At 37.2% G+C, this 17,356-nt stretch overlaps 2 protein-coding genes across 3 annotated transcripts; one reads left to right on the plus strand and one right to left on the minus strand.

Moving 5' to 3' along the window:
* The first annotated feature begins 5,628 nt into the window (after nt 1-5,628).
* Nucleotides 5,629-13,299, plus strand: comtd1 (catechol-O-methyltransferase domain containing 1). Of its 2 annotated transcripts, none has more exons than XM_022742716.1 (7): nt 5,629-5,735; nt 7,518-7,642; nt 7,748-7,853; nt 8,509-8,627; nt 9,350-9,404; nt 12,681-12,814; nt 12,907-13,299. In XM_022742716.1, exons 2-7 carry the CDS (start codon nt 7,538-7,540, stop codon nt 13,057-13,059), a joined length of 672 nt encoding a protein of 223 aa, XP_022598437.1. In that variant the 5' UTR covers nt 5,629-5,735; nt 7,518-7,537; the 3' UTR covers nt 13,060-13,299. The 2 variants fall into 2 exon arrangements, with proteins under 2 accessions (XP_022598437.1, XP_022598436.1); XM_022742715.1 differs by lacking the exon at nt 5,629-5,735 and adding an exon at nt 6,103-6,247.
* A 96-nt stretch (nt 13,300-13,395) lies between these two features.
* Nucleotides 13,396-17,082, minus strand: LOC111219873 (voltage-dependent anion-selective channel protein 2-like). The gene is made up of 9 exons (XM_022742714.1): nt 16,941-17,082; nt 16,236-16,307; nt 16,059-16,108; nt 15,376-15,528; nt 15,231-15,283; nt 14,907-15,134; nt 14,614-14,764; nt 14,363-14,420; nt 13,396-14,265 (listed from the first exon to the last, which is right to left on the minus strand). Exons 2-9 carry the CDS (start codon nt 16,300-16,302, stop codon nt 14,174-14,176), a joined length of 852 nt encoding a protein of 283 aa, XP_022598435.1. The 5' UTR covers nt 16,303-16,307; nt 16,941-17,082; the 3' UTR covers nt 13,396-14,173.
* Nucleotides 17,083-17,356: the final 274 nt, after the last annotated feature.

The raw sequence follows: 17,356 nt of genomic DNA on the forward strand, positions 1-17,356 counted from the left end.
CGCAACTACATGTAGGTTCCCTGCTAATGGCAGAAAACATTTCATATTGATGAATAATTGACAAAAGGTGTTGTTTAATGGCTATAGAGGGTCATGTTTACCCATAGGCCTTAGGTTTTAAAAGTTCTTTGGTATGTACATTAATATCTAGCACTATCATGCATCACGATAACAAAGTCCTATATATAGTCTATATATTTAAGTTAAGTTGTTTTGAATCTTTTTTTATCTAAATATTGAGGCTAATTTATTCGTGGACAAAATGTTGATAATAAAGTTAACAAATTATTATTTTAATTGTCAAGTAATCTATCATTTATTGTGTTGATTAATCGAATTCCAATAAACAAGTTGGTACATTCCAAATTAATATATCAAAATGACCAAAGCCCCAAGATAGTCAGTTTACTGCCATAGAGGACAAAGAAAACCAGAAAATATTCACAACCAAGATATCTTTGCCACGTTTGCTTATAAATTGAATATCCAAATAGTTGATGATTGATTTTCTGTCGATGGCTGATTCATTAATTGACCAATTGCTACTCTGAATAGCTTCACACATTTCCAATGTGCTCAAATACATTGCTGATGGCCGTCTTCAATGGTTGAAGAAGCAATTGACCAATCAAAACTTTGTAGGCTTAAACAAGAATGGAGCTTTACAGGATGTATTAGTGGACCTAAAACATTAACAACTCACAAATCTGCATCATCTTGAAAAACACAAGGTAACTGCTATTAGCAATTACAACCGCAGCTTCTGCTTTACAGAGAATGACACTGGGCGGACATGAGACACAAAATATGACAAAATGTACTCCCCTCCCCTAAAATCGGCTAATGTGAACATGATGTCAGGCTCAGCAAATGAAGTGAAACTAAAATGGCAATTCAGTCTGATTATCAGGCAAATTGTTTGTTATTGTTGACATTTTATACCGGTACAATTATTTGTCTGACAGGCATAAGTGTTGCATAGCAGCCTGAAAAAGATAAAAGCATGATGGGAAGAATTACTGGCTAACACTTTGCATATATGCACATTTGTCCTGTTATTCTGCATAGATATCTTCCTTTTTTCTTTTTTTTTTTACCACTTTTCTTCTTGTCAAGTTGATGTAGTGCCAGGAACAAGGAGTATATTTGGTTTGAAGAGGGCTGTCAAATCAAACTGTCAGGCTGCACTTTTTGATGGAGTCGTATCGCTCGCTCATCTGTCAGTCAAAGAGAAAGACTGCTGCCAAAGTCAAATTCGAGAGTTGAGAGGAGCAGACTTACATGACATGTCATTGTCTAGGAGAGCAGAAAAGTCTGACGGGCAGAGTTCAGCTCTCGTTTAAAATTTGTAGGGCGTGTTTGCCAAGTAATAAAATGATTGATACAGTGGGTCACTTGAATCTCAACAATTGCTTTGAAATGCTCATAAAGTTTCCTATAATCTGTGATAAAAACTGACTCATCATATACAAAGAGGGCCTACACATTTCAGAGAACATTAATCATCTCAGTGTGGGACACCATAAAAAACTTCTTCTCACAGACAGTAGACTTGAGTCAAGCCGGCCTATAAAATTCAATCATCAGACACAGAGTCAGACATTGTCCTGGCATACCAGAAAATTCCCCGACCCAGGGAGTGTGTCTCTCTGCTGGATTATTATGGTGTTTACTCACACAAGAGGCTTACCCCGAGGCAAGCCCCACACCTCACAAGCCCAGCTGTAAGTGTCCCAGCCCCCTGGAGGAATACTCTGTCCTCCCCTGCTGTCCAGACTCTGTCAGTAACCGGCAGCAGCAGGCAAGCAGCCAGGGCTGCCTGGGAACCTGAAGATCGGTGAGCAGACGGAGCATCAGTGAGCAAGTTATCCACCAGGTAGAGCAGGTGAAGGGAGGTGTAATTTAGAAAACAGCCATTTGTCCAAATCTTGTTCTCTGTGAGAACAGACACTATTCCCTGCACACTTTTATTTGCAAACAGGAACAACTGGCCCTCACATGCACTGGAATTGTTGCCATTGTTCTGATACAGTTTCTATGTCATTGCTCAGAAATATTTCTGTAAACTACTGATCTTTGTTAAGCAGTACTCAAAAAGAGAGTCATGTTGATGCTCATTAATCCCCTCTAGTGGACATTTCTATATGTGTATTCCTATATTCACTACATTGAAGGTAAGAAAATAAAGTATAAAAGTACATTAACCCAACAGAGACTGAGGTTGTTTCTGCTACAGTACTTTACCTGCACTGGAAACCCTCTGTGTTATACATTTAATTAAAGCCTTTAAACTTTTTATAGCAGGATTAAGGTGAAATATGAATGGCATACATTTAAAAAGGTATAACAAAGTATAGATTTATTAATGCTGTTCTGTCTGCTCTAATTATAATGATTAAATATTTTGATCATTTAAAGTTTGTTTAGGTAGATTGACCTCTAATTATGCAAATTATAGGAAGTTTGAGGCATTCATTTAAGAGATTTATGTGGTTCCAAAAGTTTTAAGATGATTATGCATTTTAAGGAATGTTTGTCTGCAAGTCAGGGGTTTGACATTTCTTCACCACTCAGAATACCATTTCTTATGACTAATATATGGCAATATTGTTTGTCTAGCACAAATAAACATCTAATTCTGCTTTGTCATTGGGTCTGCAGCCACACCAAGTTTATACTTCGCTACAATTTTAGCAGTTCTGTTGTTATGTTTTGTTTGTCAAATAATCATCATAATATGCATAAAATATCTAAAAGTATTATTTTTTGTGTGTCAAGATTTTACCCTTAAACCTGAATTAAATTAAAAACATAAGAGAAAAGTTCAGTGTTTCACTGACTTATCCCAGCACTGTAGTTACATATAATGTGATCACGACGCATTCATGCCAGCAACAGATCAACACACAGAAGGTGTCACCCAATCACATGGTCTCTAATTTACAGGGAGCTTGGTGTCATGCTGCTTTTTCTCCACCCTGATACTGGACTCAAAACAGTTTGTTCTGTGATATGAACTTATCAGGCGAGGGCTTGTACATATTTGTCACCCATACACTGAACGCTTGCACCAAAAACCAAACTATTTTCTCCAATTCATCAGTATTAATTACTCCAGACAAAACAAAAATGTCTAGCATCAGTATAGGTGAGCTTCATTACCATGACAACACTGCCCCTCTCTGTATGAATGCATATATTACATGTCTTTTTTTTTTCTTTTTTTTTTTTTTATTGTGCTTATTCTTTTTTGATTAAAAGATCCTCCATATGATCCATTCCTGATATATGACAACGGTTCTTCTCTAATCCTAGATACTTTTCATACTATATAAAGATACAATGAAGGTTATCTATTTTACACGTTCTTGTTATTAAAATCAGTTTGGTTTCCTGTCAGTTGAAAGGTGAAGTGAGTGATTCTAATCCAAAATACTTCTTGTCAAATTCAGTGAATATTTCTTAATGGTCCACTAGCTGTCCGTTCTGTTTGTGTACCCAAAAAAATCCAGTGTTCCTACAAAGCCTTGGTTCTGTAAATGGGCAAGAAACACATTGGCTTCGACCCAGACACAACACTATTCCAGCCAATCAGCAACAAGAGGCATTCATGCCTGTGCACAGGACAAAGGAAAGAGGACGAGGGAAAAGAGGGGAAAAGGGGTAGCTTGAGTGATTGCTGTATTGATTGCTATATTGAACATTGCACTTTAGTTTTTTTGCTTTCTAATTTTGTTGTTGAGTTGAAATAAAAGATCTAAGATTTCTTCTATACACACAGAGGCCATATTTCTCTAAAATTTTGATCACAAATGTGTTTAAATCCTTGATAGTGAGCATCTCTCCTTTGCAAAGATAATCTATCCGCCTGACAAGTGTGGCATATCAAGATGTTGATTACAAACCATATTTATTGCACAGGTGTGCATTGGGCTGGTCACAATAAAAGGCAACTTTAAAATGCCCAGTTTTATCACACAACACAATGCCACAGATGATACACGTTTTGAGGGAGAGTGCAATGACATGCAGAATGTCCACCAGTCCACCAGAGGTGTTGCCTGTGAAATGAATAGTCATTTCACTACAATAAGGTGTCTCCAATGTCATTTCTGAAAATTAGGCAGTACATCCGACCAGCCTAACAACCGCAGACCACATGTAACCATGCCAACCCGGGACCTCCACATCTGGCTCCCTCACCTGTAAGATCGTCTGAGACAAGCCTCCTGGACAGCTGCTGCAACAGTTTATTTGCACAATCAAAGAATTTCTAATCTAAAATGTCAATGCCTGATAAATGGGAGCAAAAACAAAAGTGTTGCATTTCAATCTTTGTTCAGTGTATTTTTGCACTAGCTGTATTGGAAATAAAAGGACTGAGCTGAATTACATATAATACAACACTGCATGTCTGATATACCTAATAGGGGATCCAGCACAATCAATAACAGTAGTAATAGTTTGAACAGAATGAGTAGTGCATTGTATTGTAATATGTACTATGAGTATTATTGGGAAGTTACATAAATTACATAATATGGTGGCAGAAATATAAGTACATATTAGTTATAGTTTAGCTACTTGTAGTAAATAAAGTGATAACAATAATAAGTGAAACATGCAGAGGAGAAATTTATAGAAGTTATATAAATATATAAAGGGACATTTTAACTTATTGTAACTTCCAACATTTTTGACACCACAAACAAATATTTTATATCCGTCCATTCGGCAGGGTCTTCCGTCTCTCACTTGACTGACATTTTTGGCAAAGTCTGCTACATGTTGTATCTCACAGCAGCTTCATCTTAGCACACGGGAACTATTTATATAGCCTACATTTTTAACTGTAAGTACACTGATCAGACACAACATTAAAACCAGTTGCCAGTTTTACTGTTGCAGCTAATCAGCATATTTTCAAACAAAGCGTTGCATCCTGAGTAATGATACCAGTCTGAGATAGAAATCATTCAGCAGCACACACGTTGTTATAAGTCACCTTTGGGGACCATTACTTGCCTAACCCCAACATAAGCCAAACCTTAACCACTGAACCGTGAATATGCTCTCTCCCTATTGGGAACACTGCTTTTGTCCCTAGATGAACAAGCAGTGTCCAATTAACTTATCTTTAGTCTGAAATTTGTCCCCAGATGTAGCCTAGGACAAAACACAGACACACACACACACACACACACACACACACACACACACACACACACACCTCTGTAATCTAAACTCCAGTTTAATAGATCTTCACAATTAAAACCAAAATAAATGAATGTAATTGTGATGATATATGATATGTTGATTAAACGAAAATCACACAGAACCTCAGTTGTCAGGATTTATGTATTGATTGCTGAAATGTTCCTAAACGCCCTCCTGCAGATTAGTTTCCGACATTCTCTGCTATGAAGCTTAGCTTCATCCTTTTTTTTTCTTTTTTTTTAGCAGCCAGCAGTTCAGCCGCTTTTTCATAGTCAGCAAGAATGAAAAACTGCATCTTGATTTGTTATATTTCCTGACATCTTCTAATGAAAAGTGACATGCATTTTGCACGGAGCAGTGGGTCCTTATAGTGGGCGTCCGTTTATAGTCCTATCATAAGAGCTGCAGCAGATCATATGACCCTCACTGACTAACCGAATTTTTTAACGTTGGTTTAAGCAGGAATTCACTCAGTCGCTCTCAGACCAAACAGACGATCCTCTAGACGCAACTTTGAGGTGAGTTGTTTTGTCGTGAAACGGTTTATAGGTACAGGTGGGTTTCATTTCGGAAGTCAGGTCTTAGCTCGTTAACATATTTTTCATATTTTGGAAGAATCTGTCCAGTTCATTTGGTTTATCAAGTATGTATTTCATGACCCATTTTCCGTGTGTATGGTAATTTTGGAGTAGCTGTATTGCTTGTTTTACATTTTCCTCGAAGTGTCGCTGCTAAACACAAAGGCAGTCACATGATAGTAGTATCCAGACTCTTAAACTCACACTGTACTGACGTAAACGCATCAGAAAGTCTCCAATGCTGATCATACTGCTCTAATCGCGGAGCTTCGCCTTTACTCGCGGTATTACGGTTTAGTTCCCGGCCAACAAGGAAGTGCCTCAGCTGGGATCACTATAATCGTGTGGGGTCACACTTGTCGTTAAAGTGATGTCTTTTCGTAATGTTTCCAAAGAGGCACTGGTTGGATCCATCACACTGGGAGCCGTTTTTGTCGCCGGTTATTTCTTTGGTAAGAGCGAAGGCTTTGATGTAAAGCTTTGTCGCCAGGACACCTAGTTAACCTGTCAGCAGCAGTGTGTGTGTGTAGGGTGACTTACATCAGTAGAGGGCAGTGAGAGAGCAGTTTTTGGACTCCAAATATACTGGTTTAATGTAGATCTGGTGGTATTACAGGACCTGCAGAGAGGAGGATAACGGTGAAACCATTTGTAGCGTCATACCAAAAAAAAAAAGCTGCCTTTAAGTGGAAATCCAGCCCAAAAGTACAGCGATTTTCAGTGTCTATCTGGGCTTATGTTGTCTGGATCATGGGGAAACCAGTTAATTCACTCTTTTTTGTAAACAGTTTTTTTAAGTGTAGTATGAAATCTAGCACGTTGGATTTTTTTTTATTTTTTTTTTTTAAACAGTTTAACAATTGAAATTGGGCAATAATTATTCTCCCCTAGACTGTGTGATACAGTAATATACTGCCTTTATTGTGCCCATCTTTGCACTGTGAACTTCAATTTGGTTGTTTTATAAATTAAGAAAACAATGCAAGTGATGCTTTAAGGATTTTGAACAAATTTCAGAGGTTTATGTAAACAAATAAATGCTGCCAGAAGTGACCTACAATTGAGTCTTTATCAGTTTAGATTACATATCAGTTTAGATTACATAACACAGCAGTTTGCTGTTAAATCCTGTGCATTATCAATAGAAAAAAGTAACTGACTGTATTCACATGACTGTATGTGTGTATGATCCATAGCCCAGAGACACTGACTGGGGTTTACATAATTGCACAGATTTACTAGTACAGAGGCACTCAGTACAAAGTCCCCCTCCAGCATTTATTGACCCTAAAAATGTTAATTACAAAACTACGAAACATTCAAAACAAAATATCAGGTTCAGAGTTCCTTAAGTGATATGTACAAACACTAGTGCTGCAACCTGGTGAATATTGGAATCTTCTGGTGCACATGCAAACCACTAAAGTAAGGACACTGATGTCACATGGATATGTGGCTGATTCTATACCCCTCAAGCTACCAAGCTATATTGTCTCACAACTTCCAGTATTCATTTCTTTATCTGTATCTGTTGCTGCTGGTGCAATAATTGCATTTCCTCACTGAGATCCTCCAAGTTTTATCTTACTTCAACCAAAAAATACATTAACTAGACCAGACTTCAATTTCTTGGGAGATGTATAAGCTGGATGGTAAGTCCCATGACATCATTATGCTCTTAAGATCCATATAATTTGCTTCATTGTTCATGTTCATCCTCAGGGAAAAAGAAATCTTCCACAATGAGCATCTCCAAAAGTCACTGCGAGGGAAAAGACAACCCACTGATGCAGTACGTCCTCAATCATTCCATGAGGGAGCATCCAGTTCTGACAAAACTCAGAATGGTAAGGATGTCTTAGTATCTGGAATAAATCTGTCATGAGATCTAATCAAGTTTCACAGTGTAATTTGTGAAATTGATGCAACTGGTTTCCATGTGTTGCTTTCAGAGGACAATGGAAGACTCCTGGAACATCATGATGGTTGCCTGTGAGCAGTCGCAGTTCATGGCAAATCTGGCAAAACTAATACAAGCCAAGAAAGCATTAGAGATCGGTAAGGGTATTAGATTTAACATCATGTCCAGCGTGCACATCAGTCCTCCACAATCTTTTACTCAACCTTAATTTAGAACCATAGTTTACATGTTTTACAATAAGTGCATTAGTGATGCAAAATGCACCATTTTTCCTTACAGTTCAAATTTCATAAGTTATGTAATGTTTAGCATACACTACCATACTACTATACTACCATGACTTTACATTTGGTCTGGTGTTTTTGTCAGTTTTATAATTTAGTTCTGAAGTAACATCCTTTACTCATACTATATTTTTTAATGTTGAAATGACACATAAACTGTCAAACAAATATAAGTTTGCATCACTTCACTGCTATCTCTGCAATACTTTCCCTGCCCAAAGTCTTTATGGCCAAGAAACTGGTTTCTCCACAAGTAATCTAACTGGGGAAATCAGGTTTCTCTATTCTTCTGCTACAACCACATAAAACAGGTTTTTTTATATACCTGATATTTAAGAAATCAGATTATTTCCAAAAGCCAACAGCAACCCAGTTAGTTAAGTGCCTGTAAACCCACTGCCTGTGTAAAAACGCAATCTTATTCCAAGTTACTTTAAAAGTGTCCATTTTGCCCTTTCTATTGTCGTCCATCATGTTGACTTTAGTGCCTTCTCATTTGCATTTGCAGGAGTATACACAGGTTACAACACACTAAACATCGCACTGTCTTTGCCTGACGATGGCATTGTGGTAGCATGTGATGTCAGTGAAGATTACACCAACATTGGAAAACCCTTCTGGAAAGAGGTACAACTCACATTTAGGTTTCATTATTTGTGACAACACTGTTAATGTTGTGGGGTTTGAAATATGATACATGATGATATAATACTGCTGTATTATTCCCATACTGCAAAGTGATGATCAGTGCAGAGGATTTTCATGCACCACAGGTAATAGATGTGCTTCTGGAGTTCTGTTTGATGCAAGTTTGTGCATCTGCATGTGGAGCAGACTTCACTGTCTGAGTCTTTTGTGTCATAAAAAAACGACTGTACTGCCAAAGGATGCGGCAAGCCACAAAACAATTACCAATCCAAATTAATCAATTATTCTGACTAGGGCTGTCACAATATCAGATTTTCACTACACATTTATCGTGGCCAAGAGATTTCACAATAACAATATCATTGCAATATCTACAGAAAATTAAAAAAAAAAAATAATAAATTAAAATAATGCTATCAGTCAAATTCATCTTTAACTCTGTTGTGCGTTTGTCTCTTTTTTGGGAGATGAATTAGACTCAAATACAAGTCTAAGGAGGTGGAGAGAGAGTCTGTAACAATAACTGTACATAAGAGAATAAAAAGAGCAATTACACTTTCTTAACCAGATAAACTGATAAACAAAATATTCACAAAGCCTAATATGTTCCATCACAAAATTATCTTTTGTATCACTAACACAATAATCAATAAAATTAAATCTTTTTAAAATATTCTTGTATCTTTCTTTTATTCCAACAGGCTGGAGTCGAGCAAAAAATTGATCTACGCTTACAGCCTGCAGTGAAGACTCTAGGTACAGTAATACATCTGTTTTCTTAACTCACTGTTCTTAATTTGACAGGAGGTTTACAATTTCCTAATGAAAAAGTTAAGAGTCTTCCAAGAGGCTTGTGCCTTAATTTTCCTGAAATAATACATCTCGTGGGATTAAAGGCATTTCACATCCACGACTGCTCTTATCTCTCTGGGGCTGTTGCTCTGCCATTGCCTTAGCTAGAGGGTTAAGGTTTATGAACTTTAACCAGTCTAACCCAATTTCTGTGTCCTGTTGATATCATCTAAAGACCACAAGAGGTCACTGTATCAGAGGTTTAACTGAGGTTTTTGAGTTAATAGAATTCAGGTTTCTACAGCTCAGATCTGTATTCATTTCTAAAAGTTTAACTCTTTTACCAAGTATGTTCTTATCTCAATTAATTTTGATATCAGAAAGATTATTACTGATAATATGACAAACTTAAGAGGCCAATTCATAGCAACCATGTACTGATAAATGCACCAGCACAAGTTGTACCAGCAAGGACATGCGATCAGTTTGTCAGCAATTTATGCAGATGAGCTGCTTTCTCCAGTTCCCTGGCCAATTTGTACACTTCTACAATGTAATGCAATCCAGTACAACAGCTCTACCAAATATTCTTCCTTTATGAAGCTTATGAAGGTCATTTTTAATACCTTTCAGAGAGGTGTTAATTCAACTATGTGAGGTGATGTACTGGCAAAACATTAGAAACACCTCTCAATATAGGACAGTCCAGTACTTTTGTACTTTTACTTAAATTAATAAAATGTTGAAGCTGAAATCGGTTTCCTTAATTACCAACTCAAAACCCAGTTGCCTCTGAGCTAAAGCCATTCAGATAAGCCATGTTGTTAAATAACACAACAGACCTTGTGGTTTTAACCAAGATGTAACATAAGGTGTGTAAGGTTTGGGTTAATACCTGGATTCTGGTTTTCTCTCCATAGAGATCCATTTGCTGCTCTTTGCTTTATCCCTCGACGTCTGTAAAAATGTATGGGTGAATTCTTTCTGAATCAGTTGAATACACAAAGAAGGTATGTTAGTATTTTGGTGTGAGTGTGAATTACACAATGACATCAACTCAACTTCTTCTCGGAGGCGAAAGGGAACCCAGTACAGTGCAGACATGTACGTCAGTGAAATGAAGTGTTACAGTCCTTACAGTATCTTGCTTGTATAACTAATACTGTCAAACAAATGTAGTGGAGTAGAAGGTACAACATTTCCCTTTGACATGTAGTGAAGTGGAAGTATAAAGTAGCATAAAATGGAAATACTCAAATAACATACAAGTACCTCAAAATTGTACTGAAGTGCATTAGCTAAGAGTAAATGTACTCAATTACTTTCTATCACAGGTAATACAATTATTTAGCCTTCAGCACACGTAGATTTTAATATTTTAAACCAACCATTAAAAACTCCTGAATCCCTGAGTGAAAAGGGGGTGCGTCTTATAAAAGCTGATGTCAAAAAGGTAAAATAAACCACCAGAGACACAAAACACATTAAAATGAAATAATAAACTCTATATTGATGTCAAAACGTATCTCTACAACAGCGAATCCTTAATTGTCTTACTGCTCGTGACTTAGCGCCAGTGTTTGCTAAAATACGATAATTTATACATTTTATATTGGTAATGAAACGCCAGGCCAACGCTGAAAATTAAAGGGTGCGCAATCAGCTAGCTAACATTAGGTAACAAAACTGTAACTTCAGGCAAAAGTTAGAAACTAGCTAACATTAGCATTCATCCGTAGATACTTGACACAATCCAAATCAGAAACTCTGAAAATAAGAAAGTAAAGTGTATTAAACAAGACTGATAGTTTGCAACTGCTACTTATATTTACCAACAATGTCCGGGCGACGCACAGCTGCAGAGAATTGATTGAGTCAGGTGTGGAAGCTCTACCAATACATCCGTGGAGTGAGGTAGGCAGATGAGACGTTCACCTGGAGTAAAGGTTAAGAAATGGTATGGTCCACGTTAGGGGTAGCTGAAATCGTACAACAAGATTTTTCAAGGCATGAACATGGGAAATATATTTTAACATTTACAATTACAGGTAAGAAGGATATATAAATGTTTCAACCCCGGGCTCGTTGTTTTTACCCCTGTTTGGCGGGTCCAAGTCTTAATCAGGGGAGTCATAACCCCCAGTCCCCAACATTTTTTTTCCACTGAATGAAATGCTAAAAGGCGGAGTGAGCGTGATGACATTTGGTGACGTCAGGTGTATAAATCTTCGAGATTATATCATGTTTTATTTTATTTATTTCACTTTATTAATCAGCATACAGAAATGCTAGTATACCTACCAATTTATTACTAATAATTTAATTAATATAATTCAGAGTATTTAATATCAAAAATTGAATAAATATGTTTAAACAAACGCTATGTATAAAATTTACCACCTGTTTATTGTGTATACTGTTTACACTACTTGCTCATACCTTTAGTCTCAGATCTTAAATCTTACATCAGTCATTAATTACATTATGGTGTCTATATACTTCATATACATAGAGTTTATATTTTACCTATTTAAAATTTGAACTGTTCTCTGTTTATCCACATTGTTTGACCACATCAGCCTATATCACATGAGAAACTGCACTTTTTTCTTACCTCCTGAGTGATCTGTCCATCTTGTAGTTTTTATTTGTTTTTATCCCTTGTTTGTATAGTGCTGGATTTCATGGATATCCCTTCAGATAAATAAAACATCCATCCATCCATCCATCCATCCATCCATCCATCACAGAAAAACCTTTGCATTTGCTTTACTGTTAGACAGTGTGGTGAAGGATTCATAACACTGCTCTCAAACTGGACATTGACATACTTTCCCCTTGAGGCCATAATATTTTCAAATCACTAATTCTTTTGTCAGCATGAAGACATAAAAATCAAATTAATATATTCAGAAAAAAAATGTCACTTCACTAAAGCTGCTGTCACACATTTGTGGAGACACAGCAGCTGTAAAACTGATACTATTTCAGGTTTACAACATGATCAAAATGGAAAAAATCTGCATCTTTATAGTTTCTTTGATAATGGGTTAAAATGATGGATAATTTAAAGTGAACTTATTTTACTCCATTTGCATTCAGAATCTTAGAGGGTCTTTCCAAATGTGTTTCTCCTCTAGCAGTGGGGATTCTTTTTATTGGCAGGAGACAGATGTTTGGTAACAGCTTTCGCACATGATGCAATCTTAAGTATAATTTTTTTTTTTTTTTTTTTTCCAGATGATCTCCTTGCTGCTGGCCAGGCTGGAACATTTGACTTTGTCTTCATTGATGCAGACAAAGTTAACTATGACAACTACTATGAAAAGTCTCTGCAGCTGTTAAGAAAAGGAGGCATCATTGCTATCGACAATGTAAGGCCTTTACCCAAGACAAATATTTAAGTTTGACTTCTAGTAGTAGGATTTTCCAAGCAGCTAATCCTATAAACACATTTTTCCTGCAGGTGCTGTGGGGTGGGAAGGTGCTGAATCCATCTCCTGATGATGCAGATACTGTGGCCATTGACAAGCTGAACAAGAAGCTGCACAAAGATACTCGTGTCAGCCTCAGCATGCTCACAGTGGGAGATGGGCTCACACTCGCCATCAAACTTTAGGGTGACTGATAATTGCAATGCTTTATAGGCTTTGGAAAGTAACACTAGCAGACTATGTATTGGGGTGTGTTAAGGTAGCTGTTACATACATATGCATTGTCTGGGCCCACGTTACTAGAGGTTAATGTGAAGATCATGAAACACTGTATTTTCAACTAATTTCAATGTCAGTTTTATTACAGGACAAAGTGCAGTGTTTGAAAGTAAATGATTTGATTAAAAAAACAATCTGTACATGCAGTTTCTTTTGAGTGCATCATTATTTAACCAATTAAATGTCATACCATTCTTCACACTGTCTAATTATGCACTGTAGTCAAATTACAGGAGAGGATAATGGTTGATTTCAGGACTTTATTGCAAAGGTAGACACACACCAACACACAAACTGCTTCCAGATTAGTGTCACAGTCCTCAAAAATGGGAAGAAAATAGATGATACACTCAGATATTCTCTCACTCATGTGACACTGAGGAAAATAAAAATCCATTTAGCATTTTCTTGCAACTTAAAAGCAGGTATTTAAGGAAGTGGAGGTCTAAAACGCACCGCACAGCACAATTAAGCTTCTCTAGGAAGATAAGTGAAGACCAGCCAGTCTTGATAAGCATATTTTGTTGGAGTAACACTTCCAACAGGCAGAACATCACTACCAAAAATAAATAAAATGTGCAAATAAAACAAAGGAGAAAGAGCTTCAGTATAGGTAGGTATTCTACTGTGCAAAATAACGGCTCAGATTTACATTCTATAGTATCACACTTGAGCAAAATAATGAGGTTCTGGTTTTTTAAACCATTCCTGGATTGTCAAACTAAGGAAGCCAACTTTCAACACCCAGAGGAGGGGTTTTCTTTCATTATGGAGAACAAATTGGCAGAAGGAATAACTGATTAAAAAGTAGATGTGACTAAAACATGACTAGTTATTGTAACCACGATGAAGGTAGGCTACTGGAAAGCTTTCCATCTTAACAGTGCTTGAGAACTCGGCTTGTTTTTTGTTTTGTTTTGGCTTCATCTCTTTAAAATGTCTGTTGCTGACCAGACAGAAACTCTCAGGTCAGATTCAGCTGATATACTTCTTCTTCTAATGAAATGGCAGAGCAGATCCTCATGCCTCCAACTCCAGGCCCAGACCTAGTTTGTGACCACCAGCGTTGATATTCTTCCCATCCACCAGTGCGGAGAGGAGGAGTTTCATACCTGGAATAAAAATTTAACATCACTTAACAAGTGACATCAAGGTCCATAATGTTTGGTGGTGTTTATAATTCTATACTAAAGTAGATTTGGCTCTTACCAGGCCTCAGAGTCTGGGTGTATCCAATTCCTACCAAGCTGGCATTATTCACCTTAGCCTGGAGAAAAGCATATCATGTAACTAGAAAGCACTGAATGAGCACATCTTAATCCAGAGCGACATAAAAACGCACAGTAATAATCAAACATCATTATTCCTTATACCATGACCTAATTTCCCACCAAATTTGACCACATTTTTCAGATGTCCTGCAGAAACTGAAAGGTAAATATAACCTCCTTGGAACTTACTGATATGGAGGCACTGGAGTCTAACTGGTATTTGGCAGCAATTCCAAAGCGAGTGCCGTTGCTGCCTGCTGTCCAGGCAAGATTCACAGCGGTCTCCAGTTTGTCATTCACCTTCTGATAAATGGATCCGCCAAACTCTGAACCATCGTTTCTGGAAAAAAAAAAAAAAAAAAAAGTTTTACCTGACAAAATACCACATGATCAGCCAATCAGGGACTTCCTTGGAAAGCTGTTAGTGTTACTCTGCAGTTAAGGTACTCATCCTTGAAATATTTGTTGATCTTAAAACATACACATTGGTGTGGAGCTGGAAGTCCCCAGTCTTGTAGCCAACTGCAAAGTTGCTGTGGGTCATCTTGGATTTGGCTGTGTCAAAGGTCATCTGGTAGCCAGCCAGCCAGCCCTCATAGCCAGCTACTGCTGCTCCATGGATAGTAGGACCAGCAAAATCTAAATCTACATCAACTCCAGCATTAAGGTATTCCCTTTTATAAGCTGTCTTGACCTTGCCACTCTTCTTGCTGTGAATGAAAAATGAAGAAGCAAAGTTAGAAGGGTGTTCTTTGAGCAGTGATTAAAGTCATGGTTTTCCAATTAAAATATAAACTGTAGCTTACCCAGTGTTTGGTGAAAATGTAGTGTCAAAAGTAAGTTTCAGCCCTTTGGTGATCTAAAGAGGAAAATCATTCCAACATCACACTTAATTTAGAGTAATGTATCATTAGTGGGATAATCAGCAGCATCACAGAGTTTTCAATTTACCTGATCCTCAACACAAATTTCTGTTCCAAGTGTGTTTTCTGTGGTCCACTTCTCTGTGAACGTCAGCCCATACTCAGCCCACCTGTACTTGGTTTCCAGGGCTCCAGTGACCTTGCTGGTGTCTATGTTGGATGAGCCGGACGTTTTAAATTCCTAAAGTGAATACAAGTGGACATTAATTCTACCTGAAAACAATACAGGTTAAGAAGTTCATCATCTATCACTTACAGCTGAAATACATTTACGGAGTGTCTTGGTAAGTGAAGGGTTACAGCACACGGCACATAACCTCAACATCCATGGTTTGAGTCCAGCCTGGGACCTTTGTTGTATGTCATGTTGTATGCCCTCTCTCTTTCTCCTTGTTTCCTGTCTGCCTCTTTACTATCAACTGTCCAACAAAGGCAAAAAATGCCAAATAAAAATCTTAAAATCTTTTTTTTTTTTTTTTTTTAAAAAGAAGAAATACATTTACCAAAATGTACCGAGTTGAAGATTTTACAGTTGAAAAATAAACTTTAAAACAAATGACCTCATACATAGTCTGGCATTTTACAGCAATTACTTAACAATTACTTATCAGCCAATATATATGCTGATAATGTACTATCACTGATAACAGGAAATCAGCTGATAATTCCTACAACGCACTACTATATATTTTTATTAGCAGTTCAGCTCACCACTCCACTTGTAGACTTTGTCTTCACATCAAGCTTAACCAGTCCAAAACCTGCAAGGACAGTGACAAAAAGGAACTACTTCTTGGGCTTGGTAATGCATTTCAAACAGCGAGCCTGTCCTCTGAAGTTCAATAAATACACCCTTATATAAGTGCCTTTTATCTTGCTTCCAGTTACCGTATCCCTTATTGAAGATGTCCTTTGCTGATTTTCCAAGGTCTGTATATGCTGGAGGAACTGCCATTATGCCTGTCACAAAAAAAAAAAAAAAAAAATTGTAGTGTGGTTTAAATGGTGACAAAGGTCCATAAATGCACTTGCTTATTGAATCTATGCACGTGTACATGTCAGAAAAATATGCATTTTCTTACTAATAAGGTGTTAAAGTGTAAAATATTAGTATTGCCAGACACCTGCATTACGGTCTCCATTGCTCTTCTTCTGTTGTCACGGCTATTCATTGTCAAGGTTACACTGGAGGCTTGTCTGAATCACTTCACTGTCTGCTTACAGTAACCAGGTACATGTCTTTTTTTCGGCATGAATATTATTATCAAAGCAGTCGTTTGTATAACAAAATGTTTAATAAAGTATGTGCTGATTAATACTACAATTTAAATAAAATCAGAGGCATTTTGTGTGAATTAGATACATGTACAGGTAAACATTGCTGGTCGTAATTTTTACTATTCAAATAGGAATGAACCTTTGCCAGTGATAAGAAATATCATCTACACAGTCAGTATATTTTGAAGGGGTTTGAACGCAGTGTGGTAGGGTACGTTCTCTAGCTAGCAAACGGGACGCTTGAGAGCCATCTTGCCGACATTCCAACGAAATACAACATTAACAATATGAGTAATTATATGGTTAATTACTTACTAGTATTAGTGTTGTTGTTGTTGTTGTTGTTGTTGTTGATGTTGTTGTCAACTAATGAGATAACAAAAGATGCAGAAAAAGCGGCAGAGACAAGTGTAGGACGTTATGGAGGAGACACCGCAACAAACACCCTCCTGACCTCGGCGCCGCCAGGACCCGAAATTATAGCTGCTTATTTTGTGCCTGTTTGAAATCGGAGCGAGAAAATCATTTTGTGATTCTTGGCCAGTTAATTCAGTATTTTTTCTGTGGTTTGACAGCAGCAAACGTAATTCTTTTCGTTTGCAAACATTTTTCTTGCCATAATTGTCCTATGAGCATACCGGCAAGTGGAAGACTGCTAAGTCACCATGGCAACCAATAAGCTAATGTAACTGAATACTTGTCTTTATCTTATTTACTTATTTTAATCTTAC

The sequence above is a fragment of the Seriola dumerili genome, unplaced genomic scaffold (genome assembly GCF_002260705.1).
Source record: "Seriola dumerili isolate Sdu_G_001 unplaced genomic scaffold, Sdu_1.0 BDQW01000068.1, whole genome shotgun sequence".
In the NCBI taxonomy this organism is placed as follows: domain Eukaryota; kingdom Metazoa; phylum Chordata; class Actinopteri; order Carangiformes; family Carangidae; genus Seriola; species Seriola dumerili.